A 20,692-nucleotide genomic window follows, 5' to 3' on the forward strand; every position below is an offset into this window, starting at 1 on the left:
CCTCCTTCCACCTATCGCATTTCCAACGTCCCTCCCCCAAGTCCCTCTTCCCTACCTTTTATCTTAGCCTACTTGGCACACTTTCCTTATTCCTGAAGAAGGGCCCATGCCCGAAACGTCGATTCTCCTGCTCCTTGGATGCTGCCTGACCTGCTGCGCTTTTCCAGCAACACAATTTCATCTCTTGTTCTACTCCTGCCTCACTATTCTTCTGCCAGGAAGCAACTTCACCATTCCCAATGCATCTGTATGATCTGCAATGTTCAAAATTGCTGTAGTCCATTTAATTCATTGGAATGCCGTGGCTCAGCAGCAAATGACTGAATTTCCTTCAGCAGGTGACATTCAGGTCAGACAGTCAGCTTGGTGACTGTAACTGCATCATCGTTGCTTGTCAAAAGCAGAAGGTGAAGTGTGAGACTTCTAACATCAAGATCAACTTGACCAGATTTCTTACATATTTAGCCATTGTCCATGTCACTCGGGTCAGTGTAAGATTTTGTCCCATGTTGATCATTCACCTAGAATTCAAGAATCCAAACTTAGTACAGATGATATTAAAAATATATATAAATCTAAGTTTACATCACTTTTAGGGCTGGCAGAAGTTCTGAGTCGAGAGTGTGGTGCTGGAAAAGCTCAGCAGGTTAGGCAATATCTGAGGAGCAGGAGAATCAATGTTTTGGGCAAAAGCCCTTCATCAGAGGTTCTGAATCTACTGATAGCCAAGGACATGATTGAATTGGTGGTGGGGTGGGGAAGATGGAGGAGGAGTACACTGAAACTAGCCAAGAAAACATTGAAATAGAACTCCCAGAGGTGCAAAAGCTGTAAATGAGGATTTCAGTAGAAAACAGTTTGAAGTGGGAGTTGAGTTGCGCCATGATGCTGAGGTGGAAATATGATTTGGAGATGCCGGTGTTGGACTGGGGGGTACAAAGTTAAAAATCACACAACACCAGGTTATAGTCCAACAGGTTTAATTGGAAGCACACTAGCTTTCGGAGCATCACTACCACCTGATGAAGGAGCGACGCTCCGAAAGCTAGTGTGCTTCCAATTAAACCTGTTGGACAATAACCTGGTGAGGTGGAAATAGATATTCTTCCTCTGCTGAAATGTTTATGCAACTATGATATAGTTAAGCATCTTCCCATCTAAACTGGGCAGAAAATTTAATTCCACAAGCCTTTTTAGTTCTCAGTTCTGAGGTTTTCTTCAATGATCAGAAAAACAGACCAAAAAAAAAGAAAAATCTTATTTCTCTATTGCTAACTGCAATTTTGGCAAAAGCTATAACAAAGTTCATGATATTTTAAAAGTGTCAATGTAAACATCAACTGTTTATGTTGCAGTTTTCCTGTCAGCCTAAACACAGTATGACAGTATTTTCTTTCTGCTAATATAGTTTGATATTGATGTGGGAGTTATTGAGCTCTGTACACTGTTTAAACACCATCATCAACCACTTCACACTCTTAAAATTAGCATAATGATTTACAAAGCCTTAACAGTTAACAGTTGATAAGAGTTTAAATTCTGTGACTCAGGCCAACTCAAAGAGAGTGAGTGAGTGGGTAAGGGAAGTGTGGCAAAACAGACCAATAATGTCTTGCTTTTTTCACTGACCTCCTTCCTCTGTGAGGAAGTGCTTGGACTCTCTACTGTATGTTTCCTCAAGGTGATGTTCCAGGTACTTGTAATATGCTGTCTTGACTACTACTTTTGGTGCAAATATTGTGCTATCGTACAGCCTTGACAGTTTGCCAAGTTGTTTTGTGCTGAGATTTCTCATACTTTTACATTTTACTTGTCTGTGTGCCTTTGTCTTTTACATTCCGTGTTGTTCCTATGCTCCAATTTAAATCCGTCAAAAAGAGACACAATATATAGAATGTTTAAAGTTGAAAAATAGTTTACGCTTTTTGTTTAATGTCTAAGTCTTTCAGTGACCAGCTCAGCACATTTCCACAAAGTAAAAGAGAATCTTTGCAGGCAGCTGAACGGAAGTTGGTATTCTATATCCTCCAATGTCACTGAGTATTGAGAGACCTCTTTTGGTAATCAACGTGCAACGTGTTAAAGTGGCTGCAGCAACATGATAACCAACTTGTCAATATTTGTAGTCTTATCCATTAAATCACCAGTTCAACGACAAATATGATGTCCAGCGAAGACTATTTAAAACTGTGCAAGCAATGGAGGTGTGCTTAGACATCCAGAATAATAAGTTGTTAACTATTCGTTCCAACTGTGTTTAGGTCCTGATCCAAGCACAATGTTGATACAATGTTCTGAATTGAGCATAAACTGTTTACTCATTTAAAGAGATAGTCAGTAAAGTGTGTGCTAGAAGTCAAGGACAACTCACAAAATGTTGTCATTCTACATCCAGGCCTTGAAATGCTATGATTATGGTAGTCTTAGTCAAAAGTTAGGTGTAGAGTTTCTCTTTGCCCGTAAGTGGAAAGTTGTGTGACCAGAACGTGGTCAAAATTGCAATGATTGAGTAGTTTCAGTTTTTGCAAAAAATGAATATTTGGTATATACAAATGTCAACCTTGGTGCAGCAGTCCAATCAGACAAAAGAATATTTTTTTCAATTTCAGTAGTATTTCTTTATATATTTGAATTGGAGCCCGATTCAGCCTCTTCAATACAGCTGAAAGTAACTTTATCATAAAAAGTATGCATTTTTAAGAAGTGTCCAATCCTCCCCTTGAGATTAACTTGATTTAAATTAAGTCAAAAGTACTTACAAAAACTATACTCAACGAGTTACTAGTTCAATTGGTGTGCTCCAATATGTATCTTGGTATATTGTCTTTCCAAAAAAGTTTTTAAAAAAAATATACTGTGCCAATTTCAAAACCTGCACACCAAATTAAATTAGCCTAATTTTCAGAGCATTCTTGAACAAGCACAATTGGTAAAGTCTTGCAATTTATAATTGGGGATAGTATTTTGTTTTGTGCCTGATGAAGGCAAATTTTATCTTAAATCAGCATAAAAGATCTAAATCTCAAATGCAAGTGTATTTGGGAGTACCTTAAGATGTTTTTAAAGTCCCTGAACATCTACATCATTTAATCTAGATTATACTGCTTTTGTTGGCGACAAGGAGTGGAATCTCTACCCCTCTATTTTCTTTTTAACTGGAGGTCAGCTTTGTGTTTCAGATAACACTCAAAATTTAGCTCTGGATGTATGTTATATTGAAATAATTCCCTTTTTATTTCAATTTTAATGCTCACTGATTTAATTAGGGATACAGTTTATTTATTTTAGCATTTTATTTTATTTTCAGTGTTGTGAATCTGGAATTTTCCTAATTTGAATACACACATACGAAATAGATGCAGGCACTCACCATTTAGTCCCTTGAGTCGTTCCCCCTTTCAGTAAGATTATAGCTAATCTGTTTATGTTTTAAATTCCACATTAATATATGATTCTTGTCAGGTAAGGGAATCTACCTCTGTTTTAAAAATATTCACTGGTCCTGCCCTCCACTGTCTTTGGTGCCAGAGGATTCTGAAGCTGCACAAATTCAGGGCAGGAAAAAGTATTCTCCTCTTCTCTCTCCTGAAAGGACAATCCCTGATTTTAAAAGTGCCCCCAGTTCTGATCCACAAGAGGAAATATCCTTTTCAAATCTGCCTTATGCCCATTCAAGATCTTATACACTTCAACAAAGTCACTCCTCAATCTTCTAAGCTCCAGCAGAGACAATGTTGGCCTGTCCAAGCTACCAAAAATAAACAGCTCAATCTTGGTATCAGTTTAGTAAACCATCTCTGAACCTCCTCCATAGCTTTCACTTTGTGCAGTAACTTTTGATGTGGCATCTTATCAAGTACTTCTGGAAATGCACGTCTAATGTGTCCAAAGACTCCCATTTATCCACATCGCATCTGATTCCTTTGAAGAACTCATCAGTTGGTTAAACATGATTTCCTTTTAATGAAACCATGCTGACTGTTCCTGATTAATTTGATGTTTTTCTAAGTACACAGCTAGAATTTCTTAATGATCGATTCTAACACTTTGTTCACAACAGACATCAAATTGACTAGGCTGCAGTCTCTCCTGTTTTCTGCCTCCTTGTATCTTGAATACAGGTGCCATATTTTCTATTATCTAATGCAGTTGAAATCCAGGGAGTTTTTGAAAATTAACATCAATGTATCTATGACCTCATTAGGATCCTAAGATGAAGTCCATCTGAACCCAGATACTTGTCTGCCTGTTGCTCCATTCGTATGCTTAGTATTACATCTCTAGTCATAGAATCATAGAGATGTACAGCACAGAAACAGACCCTTTGGTCCAACTCGTCCATGCCGACCAGATAGCTCAACCCAATCTAGTCCCAACTGCCAGCACCTGGCCCACATTCCTCTAAACCCTTCCTATTCATATTCCCCATCCAGATGCCGTTTAAATGTTGCAATTGTACCTGCCTCCACCACTTCCTCTGGCAGCTCATTCCATACATGTACCACCCTCTGCATGAGAAGTTGTCCCTTAGGTCTCTTTTACGTCTTTCCCTTCTCACCCTAAGCCTATGCCCTCTAGTTCTGGCCCCCCACCCCAGGGAAAATACTTTGTCTCCTTATCCTATCCATGCTCCTCATAATTTTATAAACTTCTATAAAGGTCACACCTCAGCCTCCGACACTCCAGGAAAAAACAGCCCCAGTCTATTTAACCTCTCCCTATAGCTCAAATCCTCCAACCCTGGAGACACCCTCATAAATCTTTTCTGAACCGTTTCATGTTTCACAACATCTTACCGATAGGAAGGAGACCAGAACTGCATGCAATATTCCAACAGTGGCCTAACCAATGTCCTGTACAGCCGCAACATGACCTCCCAACTCCTGTACTCAGTATTCTGACCAATAAAGGAATATATACCAAAAGCCTTTTTCACTATCCTGTCTACCTGCGACTCCACTTTCAAGGAGCCATGAACCTGCATTCCAAGGTCTCTTTGTTCAGCAACACTCCTGAGGATCTTACCATTAAGTGTATAAGTCCTGCTAAGATTTGCTTTCCCAAAATGCAGCACCTCAAATTTATCTAAATTAAACTCCATCTGCCACTTCTCAGCCCATTGGCCCATCTGATCAAGATCCCGTTACAATTCTTCGCTGTCCACGACACCTCCAATTTTGGTGTCAACTGCAAACTTACTAACTAAACCTTTTATGCTCATATCTAAATCATTTGTATAAATGATAAAAAGTAGTGGACCCAGCACCGATCCCTGTGGCACTCCACTGGTCACAGGCCTCCAGTCTGAAAAACAACCCTCCACCACCACCCTCTGTCTTCGACCTTTGAGCCAGTCTGTATCCAAATGTTCTCCCTGTATTCCATGAGATCTAACCTTCCTAACCCAATCTCCCATTGGAAACCTTGTCGACTGCTTTAATGAAGTCCAATTAGATCATGTCTACTGTTCTGCCCTCATCAATCCTCTTTGTTACTTCTTCAAAAAACTCACTTAATTTTGTGAGACATGACTTCCCAAGCACAAAGCCATGTTGACTATCCCTAGTCAGTCCTTGCCTTTCCAAATACATATATATCCTGTCCCTCAGGATTCCCTCCAACAACTTGCCCACCACTGACATCAGGTTCACTGGTCTATAGTTCCCTGGCTTGTCCTTACCATCTTTTTTAAACAGTGGCACCATGTTAGCCAATCTCCAGTCTTCAGGCACCTCATCTATGACTATCGATGATACAAATATCTCAGCAAGAGACCCAGCAATCACTTTCCTAGCTTCCCACAGAGTTCTAGGGTACATCTAATCAGGTCTGGGGATTTATCCACTTTTATGCGTTTCAAGACATCCAGCACTTGCTCCTTTGTAATCTGGACATTTTTCAAGATGTCACCATCTATTTCCCTACATTCTATATATTCCATGTCCGTTTCCGCAGTAAATACTGATGCAAAATACTCGTTTAGTATCTACCCTATCTCCTATGGCTCCACACAAAGGCCACCTTGCTGATATTCGAGGAGCCCTATTCTCTCCCTAGTTACCCTTTTGTCCTTAATGTGTTTGTAAAAATTGTTCAGATGCTCCGTAACTCAATTTGCCAAAGTTATCTCATGTCCCCTTTTTGTCCTCCTGATTTCTCTCTTAAGTATACTCCTACTGCCTTTATGCTCTTGTAAGGATTCGCTCGATCTATCCTGTCTATACCCGACATATGCTTCCTTCTTTTTCTCAACCATACTCTCAATTTCTTTAGTTTTCCAGCATTCCCTATACTTACCAGCCTTCCCTTTCACCCTAACAAGAATATACCTTCTCTGGACTCTCGTTATCTCATTTCTGAAAGCTTCCCATTTTCCAGCCGTTCCTTTACCTGCGAACATCTGCCCCAAATTAGCTTTTGAAAGTTGTTGCCTAATACTGTCAGAATTGGCCTTTCTCCAATTTAGAACTTCAACTTTTAGATCTGGTCTATCCTTTTCCATCACTATTTTAAAACTAATAGAATTATGGTCACTGGTCCCAAAGTGCTCCCCCACTGACACCTCAGTCACCTGCCCTGCCTTATTTCCCAAGAGCAGATCACGTTTTGCACCTTCTCTAGTAGATATATCCACATACTCAACCTGAACATTTTCTTATACACACTTAACAAATTCTTCTCCACCTAGACTCTTAACACAATGGCAATCCCAGTCTATGTTTGGAAAGTTAAAATCCCCTACCATAACCACACTATTATTCTTACAGATAACTGAGATCTCCTTACAAATTTGTTTCTCAATTTCCCTCTGACTATTAGAAGATCTATAATACAATCCCAATAAGGTGATCATCCCTTTCTAATTTATCACTTCCACCCAGATAACATCCTGGATGTATTTCTGGGAATATCCTCCCTCAGCACAGCTGTAATGCTATCCCTCATCAAAAATGCCACTCCCCCTCCTCTCTTGCCTCCCTTTCTGACCTTCCTGTAGAATTTGTATCCTGGTACATTAAGCTGCCAGTCCCTGAGCCATGTTTCTGTAATTGCTATGATATCCTAGTCCCCTGCTTCTAACCATGCCCTGAGTTCATCTGTCTTTCCTGAGCCATGTTTCTGTAATTGCTATGATATCCTAGTCCCCTGCTTCTAACCATGCCCTGAGTTCATCTGTCTTTCCTGTTAGGCCTCTTGTATTGAAGTAAATGCAGTTTAATTTATCAGTCCTATCTTGTTCTCTGTTTTGTCCCCACCTGCCCTGATTGTTTGACTCACTTCTTTTCCCAACTGTACCAGTCTTAGATTGATCTCTCTTTCCTCACTATCTCCCTGCGTCCCACAATGTCCCCAACCCCCACCTTACTAGTTTAAATCCTCCCAAGCAACTTTGGCAGCACGGTGGCTCAGTGGTTAGCACTGCTGCCTCACAGCACCAGGGTCCTGGGTTCGATTCCCGCCTGTGTGGAGTTTGCACATTCTCCCTTTGTCTGCATGGGTTTCCTCCCACAATCCAAAGATGTGCAGGTCAGGTGAATTGGCCATGCTCAATTGCCCATAGTGTTAGGTGCGTTAGTCAGCGGTAAATGTAGGGTAGGGGAATGGGTTTAGGTGGGTTTCTCTTTGGAGGGGCGGTGTGGACCTGTTGGGCCGAAGGGCCTGTTTCCACACTATAGAGAATCTAATCTAACTCTAGCAAATCTCTCTGCCAGTATATTAGTCCCTTTCCAATTTAGGTGCAAACCGTCCTTCTTGTACAGGTCACTTCTACCCCAAAAGAGCTTCTAGTCAATCAAAAATTGTGAATCCTTCTCCCACACACCAGCTCCTCAGCCATGCATTCATCTGCTCTATCCTCCTATTCCTGCCCTCACTAGCTCGTAGCACTGGGAATAATCCATATATTACTACTATCAAGGACATCTTTAAATTCCTGCCTAGCTCTTTATAATCTCCCTTCAGAATCTCAACCTTTTCCCTTCCTATGTCGTTGGTTCCAATGTGTGCAATGACCTCCTGCTGGCCCTTCTCCCCCTTGAGAGCATGCTGCACCCTCTCTGAGACATCCTTGATCCTGGCACCAGGGAAGCAATGCATCATTCTGATTTTTCGCTCCTGGCCACAGAAACGTCTGTCTGTACCTCAGACTAATGAGTCCCCTAACACAATCAATCTCTTGGAAGCCAACGTACCCTCATTGCATTAGAGCCAGTCTCAATACGAGAAACTTGGCTGATTATGCTACATTCCCCTAAGAATCCATCACCTCCTACATTTTCCAAAACAATAAAACATTTAATCAAGAAAGAACCCACTCTACTCCCTACTACAAACTTACTGTAAGGCCACGCTTAAAACAACCACTTATCTGTTTCTGTGCTGTGTCCTCTCCTCCAAGACCAGTTGTGAATTTCACTGTTTGTTAATTTTCCCAGATGCACTCCAATATCCAGCGATACATGGATTCAAACAGCAAAGGCAGTAACTGTGCAGGTTCACTGCTCTGTCAGTTAGCAGTGTGGGTTTCTTTCTCTGTCTCTTTCCTGCACTGACCTCACCCTGTGCTTCCTTTGTCTGTACCTCTCCCTTTTAAAAGTGCTGTTTTGACTTTTTTTTTCTACCAAGTTCCAAAACAATGCAACAGCATATATGAGTAATTGCTGCTCCTGGAATTTGAGGAAATCACCTCCAATACCTAAAATACCTCAAAAAAGGAACAGCTGTTACAGCCAGAAATTTTTCCTGTCCTCCATCTTGGTCTAGTGATTTGTAATTTTGCAAAGTTTATCTTTGAACTCCCGAATTACAACTGTTCCAGTAATATTTGTTGTATTTTCTATAGTGAAGACAGAAGTAAACATTTGTTCATTTCATCAATTATTTCCTTCATATTGTCTCTTAATTCCTATTCTCACTCTAGAGGATCAATACATCTTTTACTTACCCTTTTCTTTTTTGCATATGTGTAGATACTCTTGTTTTTTAAATATACTTAACTAGCTTCTTCTTGTATTCTAATTTATATCACCTGATTTAACCTGTTAGTTATTCTCTACCATTCTTTTTTAATCTGACTGAGTATTATCTGACAAGGTGGTGGAACCTGCTTCCATAAATTATCTTAAAGACAACTGAGCAGGTCCTTGAAGATGAGGAGCTTTATAGGATTATTGTCAAAAAAAAAGGCGCTGGTAACTAAGCCTGACTGCTGTGTCAAAGAGCCAGCACAGGCACAAGAGCTAAATCACTTCCTCCTATACTGTAGGTTCCACTGATTCCGTGACTGGGAAGTAGCTTGGGATTCTGGCATTGTGTTCAAGAATTAGGTTTGCTTTTCACTGCATATGGTTTATTTTGTTAACCTTCTTGACATGCTAAGAAAGTGATAAATAACATTTGTTCCTTGTGCTGATCATTTGCTATGGATTTGTAGATGTCTGTCCTGGTGCAGAAAGCAGAATATAAAGTTTCAAACTGATAAGGGAGTGTATGTAGAAAACTGAGTTAGTTTACTTTTTAGGCTTCATAACCCTCAGGATTGAGAGATGTTACAGATGAGCAGCATTAAACAGTAAGCCAAGAAGGAAAAGGGAAAAACATATACAGACACACACGTCCTTCTTAGACAGTCCCTCAGGATCAAAGATTACTTGCTGCAGCACCGGTTCGATGATTTGAGATGACCAATAAGTCTAATGTGCCAAGTGATGCAGGTGGTGCATGAAGGTTTGAATACATGGGTTTTCCTTTGGATGCTTGTGCATGCCTCAATGCTTGTCTATGACTCTATGATTCTATGAGCAGCATGTAGTGCCTCAAAGTCTGCAATAAAGGTGCAGGCCAGCATCTCTCAGCCTCCTTGTCATCAGATCCCTGACCCACTTCACTTAAAGCCTCTACCTTCAGGTTTTTCATGATTCCCATGTTCAAACTATGTTTTATTTAAAATGTGCTTTTCATTTCATTGATTCCTGTAATTATACATTCCTTTGTCTCCTATTGACATTAGGTCTGTCATTTATTTGTCTCTTTGGGACAGGTCACTTTTTTGCCATATCTTTCCCTATTCCCTTTTCCTTGTGTTCCTTCTTAAATGTGATTCATCTTTCTAATAATCTGTTCTGATGACTCGTCATAATGACTGAAAGATCAATTGGTTCATCTTTGCAAAGATGGTGCAAGTCCTGCGGTCCTTTCATTTTTAAATTTTGTTTAAAGCCTCCCAAGCTTGCCTCAAATAATGACTCTGTGCTCATCTCTAATTGTACATGTTTACAAGACTTCCTCTCCCTTTTTTTCCAGGCAATATGGGCTGTTCCTGAAAGCAAACGGAATGAGTGTATGTACAAAGGAAAGTCAAGAGAGGTATGTTCTACAATTAATATTGTATGCAGTGGTAACTAACTACCTTTATAGCTGTCGTCAACAATGGTTTATAACAATGTGGAGCCCTAGCACATAGGAACATTCTGAAGTGACTTCAGGTTTATTAGAACAATCTACTATTTATTCAGAAATATACAACAAAATTAAGATTTGTGACCAAGGACTTTCCATAAACTGTCAATTATCATTAGTCTGTTCCTGGCTATTTCCAAAGAAGTGAAACATCTCAACTCTTGAACATAAATGATATTCATTCATATCAGAAAAAGCTTGTTTTGTAAAAACGAAAGCAAAATTTTGTTTTTGTGAGAGTCTCGAGTTTTTACAGCACATGAAAAGGCCCTTTGGTCTATCATGCCGGTGTTCAAAATCCATCCATTCCAATCCTATTTTCCAACATTTAACCCATAGCATTGTATGCTATGGCATTTCAAGTGGATTCATCTGAATTAGTTTTTAAATGTCTTGAGAGTTCCTGCCTCTACCATCCTTTTAGACAGTGAGTTCCAGATGTTTTCAACCCTTTATGTAAAATCAATTTTTCTCAAGTGTCCTCTGAACCTCCTGATCCTTACTTTAAAACACAGCCCTGGTTATTTACCCTTCTAATAAGGGACAAATCTCTCTCTATCTACTCTAATTATGCCCATCAGAACTTTGTACAGCCCAATCAGATCACTCCTCAGTCTCTTCTGGTGTAACGAAAATAATCTCTATCTGAACTTGCTTCATAGCTGAAACACTCCAGTCCAGGCAACATCCTGCAGAATCTCTTCTGTATCCTTTCTAGTGCGATCACATCCCTCTTATAGTGTGGCACATAGAACTGCACACAGTTGTCCAACTGTGGTTTAACTAATGTTGTATGCAGCTCCATCGAGTCCTCCTTATTCTTGTATTCGATGCCTTGACTGATTAAGGCAAGTATCCCATATGCCTTCTTAACCACCTTATCTACCTGTCCTGCTCCCTTCAAGGATCTATGGACATGCACACCATGGTCCCTGTGATCCTCTGTATCTCCTTGAGGTCCTATCATTCAAATCTACCACCTTACCTGTTCACTGGTGTATGGTCACAAGTTGCCCACAGCAGTTTTTCATGTGTGAACATAGGTGGGGAATATCAGAAAGCTATTGAGGATAGCCATCAAGCTTAATTCCACCCTGCTTTTCAGTTTCACAATCCTATGTTATTGTGATGAAACCCAGGAGCCAAGAGTGATGTTTTTGCTTTTCATCCATACCACAGGGTTTCTGAGAGCAGACCCTGAATTTTCATTCCTGAGATTTCAGATTTGTGAAAATTTCAGCTTCTCAAACCTGACTTGGAGAGTAAAGGGCCTGAAATTATCCTGCATATCTGAATTTCATTTTGAGGAGATGTGTATTAACTGGAGTGACAGAAACAGATGGAGATAGCAGGTTGGTTACTGGGTGCAAAGGTGGGTTGTGGGAATGGCCTGCTTTGGTGATCTAGGGTTTTGCTGCAGCTATTTGAAATTTAAATTATAAAACAAAAGACAGTCTCCATCCCGCTCACCCCATCACCTCTCCTTGCACTTCATATCTATCTCATGACCTCCACCCACCCAATGTCATCTTATTTCCACTGTATCAACCTATGGTCTTTATCCATCCCATAGTCTTTTTATAGCCGCCATGCCAACTTAGTATCAACTCATGTCAACCCATAAGCCTCTCTACTCTTTGCCCTTAGAACCTCCTTGCCAACACACCTAATATTTACCATGGCCAGGATCTATGCTGACATTAAATAAAATGTTATTAAGTACAATTAATGAATTCATTACTTAAGAAAAGAACACAAAAAAAGGCATTCCGTGCATTTAAATTCTTTCAAGTACTTAATCCTTTATAAAATAATTCATTATATTCATATCCCCACTTTCAAAACTGCAAGTACTTGATGTTTTCCGGCAAACTGAGAGTTTACAGGCACCCACTGTATATTGATAGTTTATGAAATCTGTCAAGCAGCTCAAATCCTGTAGTATTGGTCCTCAGACTTATGTTAGCTGATAAAGAAAATCTATTTTACTGCTATTTTATTGTAAGTTTTATTTCCAAAAGCTTAAGGCCAGCAGATTTAAAAGCTTTGACAAATAGATAATTTTTGTGAAATTATGCACATACTTTTCACAAGCTCATATCTGTTTTGGCAATCTTACAGAGCACCCTTTTGCCTTTTATGCCATCCAGCAAAGCTTATTTTGCCAAAACATGTATCTAAATTCAGTATGTCATATGTCTTTTTTAATTATTGCAATCTTGACTTCAGCATTACATTTTGTGAAATGAATAGATCATTTAAACTTTTTAATAAAATTATATTTTTGTTCTGGATTGATAACCATGTTGAAATTGATGCTCAATTTTACTTCTAGGAGAGATTGATACCAGTTTCTGTAGTACAGCATAATTTTGGCATTCTCTAGAATGAGAGCTAGTTGCCCTTCAGTGATAATTTTGACACTTCATTGTCCTTTGATATTGTTATGAAGTTGAAGGCATGTACAGTACCTTTACGAAAGAGTGAATGCTGTTCTCATCTGAAATATTACAATCACCTGTGTATATGACTAATGGCAGTCCCAGAGTGTACTTGAAAATTGAAAATATGTAACATTTGGCTGTGAAATGGATACCTGAATTGGTTGCTATCTTGACAACAATTTGAATTTAACCAACCAGTTTAAATTATGCCCCAGGATACTAAAGCCCAATAGAGTTTGAATTTATTGTTTAGCCAACATTGAACCAATGAGACAGTCCAATGTTGGGGATATAAAAATGCAGAAATTTTGAAAATTGCAGAAAGAGCAACTGCCATCGAAAGAGATCCAAGAAATTAGGAAACTCTCTATTAAAGGTATCTCTTCATATGAAACATATTCGCAGTAAATAGAAAGATGATGACCCAGGGAATTCAGTAGCTGGAAGAGTGAAGTCACACAAGATGACAGCAGCTGTGTGGTTTTGAAATTAAGTTGATGTAATTTTAATAAGTCTCTTATGAGTCATAGAGAAGTACAGCACAGTAACAGACCCTTCAATCCAACTAATCTGTGCTGACCAGATAATCTAACCTAAACTAGTCCTATTTGCCAGCACTTGGCCCATATCGCTCCAAACCCTACCTATTCATATACCCATCCAGATGCCATTTAAATGTTGCAATTGTATCAGCCTCCACCACTTCCTCTTGCAGCTCATCCCAATCATGTACCACCCTCTGCGTGAAAAAGTTACCCCTTAGATCCCTTTTTATATCTTTCCCCTCTCACCCTAAACCAATGCCCTCAAGGTCTGGACTCCCCCACCCTAGGGAAAAGACTGTCTATTTACCCTATCCATGCCCTTCATGATTTTATCAACCTTTATGAGATCACCCCTCACCCTTGACGCTCCAGGGAAAACAGCCCCAGCCGCTCCCTATAGCTTAAACCCTCAAACCCTGGCAACATCCTTGTAAATCTGTTCTGAACCCTTTTCAAGTTTCAAAACATTTTTCCGACAGGAAGGAGACCAGAATTGCACACAATATTCAAAGGTGGCATAACCAATGTCCTGTACAGCTGCAACATGACCTCCCAACTCCTATACTCAATGCTATGACCAATAAAGGAAAGCATACCAAATATCTTCTTTACTCTCCTATCTATCTGTGACTCCACTTTCAAGAAACTATGAACCTGCACTCCAAGGTCTCTTTGTTCAGCAACACTCCCTAGGACTTACCATTAAGTGTATATTAAGTCTTGGAACAGTATATTGTTATAGAATTGGAGGCAGATAATAAGCAGTTAAGAGAAAGGGATGTTTAGAGTTCAGAATAGTTATTATTTAATGTTCACTTTTAGAGTAAAACAAATTGATATTAACTTTTTCAATAGTGGAATTTGGGAATTCTGTCACTTATTTTAACAGATTACGAGGCAAGGTGAGCTTTTCTGGGTGTTTGGTTTAATTAACAGAAGGGTTCACACCATGTCATAACAATATAACATGCGCCTAAGCTATAGCTCCTTGATCAGAGGAGTAGACCAATCTGTAAATCATACCTTATGCTTATATAATATTTTATATCAATTTTAAAATACTTTTATGTTCTGTCATTGACTGAGGGAATAGTAATCACAAAATGAGTAAACCATATTGATATTGCATCTTACTTTGTAGCCTAACTGCAGCAGTAAAAGTCCCTTTCAGTTTTCTATCCTTCTGAATTTCATATCACCCATAATTGGATCTGAATTCAGAGTCATAGAGTCCTACAGCATGGAGATAGGCCCTTTGGCCCAAACTGGTCAATGCTGACCAAAATGGCCATCCACTTTAACTCTATTTCCCTGCACATATCTTTCTAAACCTTTCTTATCCATGTATTTTTCCAAATGCCTTTTAAATGTTGTTCATGTACCTGCCTCAACCACGTCCGCTGGCAGCTTATTTCATAACCATAACCCCCTCTGTGTGTTTAAAAAAAAAAGTTGCCCTTCAAGTTCCCATTTATTCTTTCCCCTCTAACTTTAAACTGATGCCCTCTAATCCTTGATTCCCAACACTGGGAAAAAGACTGAGTGCATTCACCCTATCTGTACTTCTCATGATCTTCTACACTTCTTTAAAATCCCTGCTCAGTCTCCTACGCTCTAAAGAAAACACTCCTAGCTTGTCCAAACTCTATCTATAACTCACACTCTTCTGTCCTGGCAACAAGCTTGTAAGTTTCTTCTGCACTCTTTCTAATTTCATAACATCCTTTCTATAACAAGATGACCAAAACTGAACACAATTCTCCAAGTGTGGCCTCACTAACGTCCAGTACAACTGCAAATTCCCAACTTCTATATTCAGTGCCCTGACTGATGATGGCCAGTGTGCCAAGACTTCACTTTCAGAGAACTATGCACCTGAACTCCAAGGTCTTTCTGTTCTACTACACTCGTTAAGGCCCTGCCATTCACCGTGAAGCTCCTACCTTTATTTGACTTTCCAAAAGGAGAAAGTGAGGACTGCAGATGCTGAAAATCAGAGCTGAAAATGTGTTGCTGGAAAAGCGCAGCAGGTCAGGCAACATCCAAGGAGCAGGATAATTGACGTTTCAGGCATGAGCCCTTCTTCAGGACTTTCCAAAATGCAAGATCTCACACTTTCCTATATTAAACTCCATTTGCCATTTCTTGGCCTACTTTTCCAGCTGATCAAGGTCCTGCTGCAATTTCTGATATCCTTCCTCACTGTCCAAGATGCCTCATATTTTAGTGTCATCTGCAAACTTTCTAATCATGCCTTGGATATTCTCATCCAAATCATTGATATAGATAACAAACAGCAAGGGGCTCAGCACCAACCCCTGAGGCACTCCACTAGTCACAGGCCTCCAATCCTGCAAATATTCTGCAAGTATTACCCTCTGCTTCCTACCATCAAGCCAATTGTGTATCCAATTTGCTAGGTCCCCCTGGATTCTATGCATTTTCCAGACAGCCTACCCAGTGGTACTTTATCAAAGGCCTTACTGAAATCCAAATAGACTACATCTATCACCCTACCCTTGTCAACATTCCTGATTACTTCACCAAAGAACTCTAACAAATTTATGAGGCATGATCTCCCACACACAAAGCCATGCTGGCTATTCCTAATCAAACCCTGTCTTTCCAAATGCATGTATATCTTGTCTCTCAGAATCTTCTCAAGTAACTGGTCTATACTTACTGGTCTATAGTTCCCAGCTTTGTCTGTTGACGTTAATCTGTGAGTTGTATTAGTTGGTAAAGGGCACCCATTGTCTTCAAGATTTTAAGCTAATTATTTTTTTCATTGTAGACTGATTGCCGCAACTACATACGCATTCTCCAACGTTTAACTGAAACTAGAATGTACGTTTGTGGAACAAATGCATTTCAGCCGACATGTGATTATATGGTCAGTACACCTGTAGAGATTAGTATCACATTCATTGGATTAATATTTTAGTTTCGAATTTTGCACTGAAGTGAGGTGTGAGTTCAGATCAATTCACATTGTGAATTTTTTTCAGCTTATTTCATACCATACAATTTAACTGAAGTAAAGTATGAACAAAGAATTGATATTGTAATTTATGTAAAAATTGATATGTGAAATCTTACCTGTACAGATCTTACCAGTAGCTAATCTAGTTCTACTTTGTGATAAAAATGAACAATATGAGATATTATCTGCAGCTCATTGCCACAGATTTTGCCATAGAAATACTAATTTTAATATTATATTTTGTCAACAATAAGCTTGGTTACTGAGTATTAAATTACCTTTATAAAGAAAGCTACATTACAGAACCTGTTCAATTACACTGAAACCTACAGAACATAAAAATGTATTGTGTAACCAAAGTAAAATTCGAAATGTACCTTACACATTGCTATTCTGTACTGAATGAGGTGGTATTGCTGAAGTGATATGCAGAAACAGTTTCAATATGTGACATAGATTTTCCTGATTCTATCTCTGGTTTGTGGTTCGCCAGATACCAAACCACTACAACACATCAGGCTGAGGTACTAGTGGAGGCAATATAATTAATCAAGGCCACATTCTCTCTCCTTTTGAAGATTCCTTATACAATTGATTTTGAAATTTCTTTTAGTTAAAACTTCTCCTGTTCTCCTTGCCTTCTGTATATTTCGCTCATTTTTTTTCCTTTTCCACCTTGCCCTCCATACTGATACTGAAGGATCTACTCCTGCAGATGTACAGTTTTCAGATAACTTGTATCAAGTGGCCATTCTCACTTATATCCAAAGACAGTAAACATGGTTCTACACACATTGACTATGAATGTATGATATCTAACATCTTTCATTGCTCGTGCACTATTCTGTCATCACAGTCATCACAGTTAAGCCAGATTTTGTTCCCATCAAAGTTCACACATCCATTTTCAAACAAGAATCACATGATAGTGATCCAGACTGAAATGTTTGATTTTTTTTCACTGTCCCATTCCATTTCCTTATCCAGGAGATATGAAACTCAAGCTGGGCCAAACCTGGGTCACAGGGTAGTTAAAATAGTGTGCTACTCCGCTGTGCATCTTGACCTACTGGATTTATATCCTTGTAAATTTTTTGCTGGGAGAGGGAAAAAAGAGAATTTTGTACCAAAGTAACAAAAAAAATTATATCTGTGAATAAAATTGTGTGTTCTTTGCAAAGGATTAAAGTGAGCATCTAAATTGGCTTTCGTACTCTACTGTATAAGAACTCATTGAATGATTGGACTACCTGTCCTTTCTTTTGTTCCAAACTACAATGTTATAAGAAGTCCTGTTCACACATTGTCGTTGCAATCTTACCTCCATAGAATGTGACATACATAAAATAACACATCTGTTATTTGATAGGTAATTAACAATGGCAAAATTGAACTGGAAAACAAGCCAGAAGAGAGTAAAGGACAGTGCCCATTTGACCCTATTCAGAGATATGCCTCTTTGATGGTTGGTATGTAATGTAAATGATCATCTTTGGAAATATTTTTGATTTGTAGTTCTTGCACTGTAAGTAAGAGAGAATTTAGTAAGGGAGGCAGTGGCATCTTGTTAATGTCACCAAACCAGCAATTCAGACTAGTAATCCAAAAGTTCTAGGGTTAAAGGTTCAAATCCCATTCGGGTAGTTGGTGAAATTTGGAAGTGATTTTAAACAAAAATCTGAAATTGGAGATTGCAATGTTCCATGTAACTGCAGTTGATTGTGGTAAAAACATATTTGGTTAACTAATATCCTTTAGAGAAGGACATCAACCTTGTTGTTTTCAATCTGATCATTCCAGACCCATAGCAATATGGTTGCCTCTTAAATACCCTCAGTAATTAGGGACAGGTAATAAATGCTGGCCTGGCTCACATCACATGAATGAATTAAACTAAAAATAAGCTTGTGTCTAAGGAATTACTTCTGTACAGTATTTAATGTTATGTAGATATGCAGTCAGCACAATGCCAGAAACAACAGTTTAGATAAATGGTCTGTTAATATATTTTTGTTCATAGCCACAGAGGCAGAATGTTGACCAGGACACATGAACACCTTTTGTTCTTTGGAAAGTGCCATGAGATCTTTTATATGCACGTGAACAAGTGAGGGCTTCAGTATAAAATAGCCGCCAAATGGCAGCAGCACAGAACCTGCAACACTTCGATAGTAGTGTAATTAAATGTGAGATTAAAGATGTAATCATGTCTGGATGGAACCTTAAGCTACAGCTGATCAATAGGTTAATGGATTATGTGTTATCAATGCTGAGATAAGAGTGCAACATTAAAAATGTCCACTATGATCCATTTGCTTGTGCATAGATGCACCAACGCTGCAGTTTAACAAGAAGTGATTGAAACAATTTCAGTGGGTATTTGGGATGCAAAGCTGTAGTTACTTCTTGTAATACATTCTGTACATTTTATTGTTCTGAAATTCGATGGGGCTGAATTTCAAATGCCAGAGTTTCTAAATTTGGTGAAAGTCCTTATTGCAGAACAGACTTGTTTTCTGGATCTGATCAAGAATTAACTATTGTTCCTGTTTACTAGATTCCCTACTATAATGGGATTGGTTCAGTTGGCAAGACGGATGCTTTATGATGTAAAGTGTGCTAATATCGCAGGTTCGTTTCCCATCCAAGTGAGGTTATCTTGAAGGTTCTGCGCTTCAATGTCTCCCCTCACCTGAAGCGCGTTGTCCTTTGGGTTAAACCACCACTAGTTGTCTCTAATGAGAGAGCAACCCTGTGGTCCTCTGGAACTATAGCAACTTTACGTTATTTGTCCACCACATCTGAAACAACATTGTGTTGCTCCACCTAGTAGTGGCATTATCCCCAAATGCAGAACCAACATGAGAAGCACCACTAATAATGGACGAAAACTTTATTGGAATTTAGGCTCCAAAACGGACAACATTTCTTTGCCCAGAAAATTGCTGACTCTGGAATTCTGAAGTGAAACTTGAGGATAGTAGAAATGCTGTGCAGTTCGAGGTTGAGCAGTATTTTGTTCAATACATTAGGTCCAGAAGCAATAGAACAAAATGGAGCAGATAAGTGAGAGAGTTCTGCCTGGTGTGGTATTGCGCCAAGAAAACAATGTTTTTTTTGAGATCAGCCCTGATGTTGGCTTGTCGTCAGCTAATATGATTGCAACATATAAAAGGCATCTGGATGGGTATATGAATAGGAAGGGTTTGGAGGGATATGGGCTAGGTGCTGGCAGGTGTGACTAGGTTGGGTTGGGATACCTGGTTGGCATGGATAAGTTGGACTGAAGGGTCTGTTTCCGTGCTGTACATCTCTATGACTCAATGAATAAGAGTGGGAAGGTGTAATTACGTCAACATCCACCAGTTGTGTTGTGGAGCTGTTCCACTCCTCTCTCTCTCTCTCTCTCTATATCTCACACACGCATATATACATACACACACACGCGCGCGTGCGAGCGGGCTCTCGTGCTCTCTGTCTCCCCAGCAGTCATGTAGACACCTTCTGTGCACCTACAGAGGACAGACAAGGCCTCTGGTTAAAGTCAAATCTGAATGACAGCATGTCGGATAGTACAGCATTCCCTGCACTACAGTGGAGTCTCTGCTGTGCAGTTGGAACACATGCACTTTTGACCCCTCTGAGAGTCCTACTACAGAGTCATACCTGACACCTATTTCAACGTCAATCGCATGCTTCAAGAGAGATGAATAGAAAGAATGTGTGTCATTTAGATTGAAAGCTGGATAAAGCATGTAATGAGATTCAAACATTCAATTAGCCAGCTGGAAACAGTAGAATGATTAGAAATTGGAAATGTAACTCCCATTCTAATAAATTTGAATTTATTGACATTGCAAGGTGTGACAGCTGTAGTTTCTATTGATATTTAGATTAACATAATTTCATGTATTTTAGATGGAGAATTCTACTCTGCAACAGCCAATAACTTCCTTGGAACTGAGTATATTCTATTGCGTAGCCTGCAAAACAACCTGAGGTCTGAAAACTGGATTTCCTGGCTAAATGGTGAGCACAATTCTTGTGTGTGATGCTGAAAGTCCCCAGTGGGTTCTTTTCACCATTCTGAATTTTTTTTCATTTTTTGGGCAGGAAGCACAGTGGAGAAGGTGTAAACTTTTGGTTTGTTATGTCAACTACAACATTGAAAGGAAAAAGCTAGAGGAATTTTGTTCACTGATTATTTGTTTTTATTTTGCTGCAGATAGGCTACTGAAGACAGTTAACCACTTTTTAAACAA

The 20,692-nt window shown here is 39.3% G+C and overlaps 1 protein-coding gene across 7 annotated transcripts in view; it reads left to right on the forward strand.

The window, feature by feature from the left end:
- Positions 1 to 20,692, forward strand: part of LOC122565425 (semaphorin-4E-like) — a 113,012-nt gene that overhangs the window by 58,915 nt on the left and 33,405 nt on the right. For 5 of the 7 annotated variants that reach the window (XM_043721391.1, XM_043721390.1, XM_043721389.1 and 2 more), the window contains 4 exons: positions 10,303 to 10,365; positions 16,242 to 16,340; positions 17,800 to 17,899; positions 20,349 to 20,459. In XM_043721391.1, coding sequence (XP_043577326.1) covers positions 10,303 to 10,365; positions 16,242 to 16,340; positions 17,800 to 17,899; positions 20,349 to 20,459 — 373 coding nt within the window. Of the gene's footprint in view, positions 1 to 10,302; positions 10,366 to 11,721; positions 11,811 to 16,241; positions 16,341 to 17,799; positions 17,900 to 18,992; positions 19,062 to 20,348; positions 20,460 to 20,692 lie in introns of those variants that run through there. The other 2 variants (XM_043721394.1, XM_043721395.1) reach the window with 2 other exon arrangements.

The sequence above is a fragment of the Chiloscyllium plagiosum genome, chromosome 31 (assembly GCF_004010195.1).
Source record: "Chiloscyllium plagiosum isolate BGI_BamShark_2017 chromosome 31, ASM401019v2, whole genome shotgun sequence".
Lineage (NCBI taxonomy): Eukaryota > Metazoa > Chordata > Chondrichthyes > Orectolobiformes > Hemiscylliidae > Chiloscyllium > Chiloscyllium plagiosum.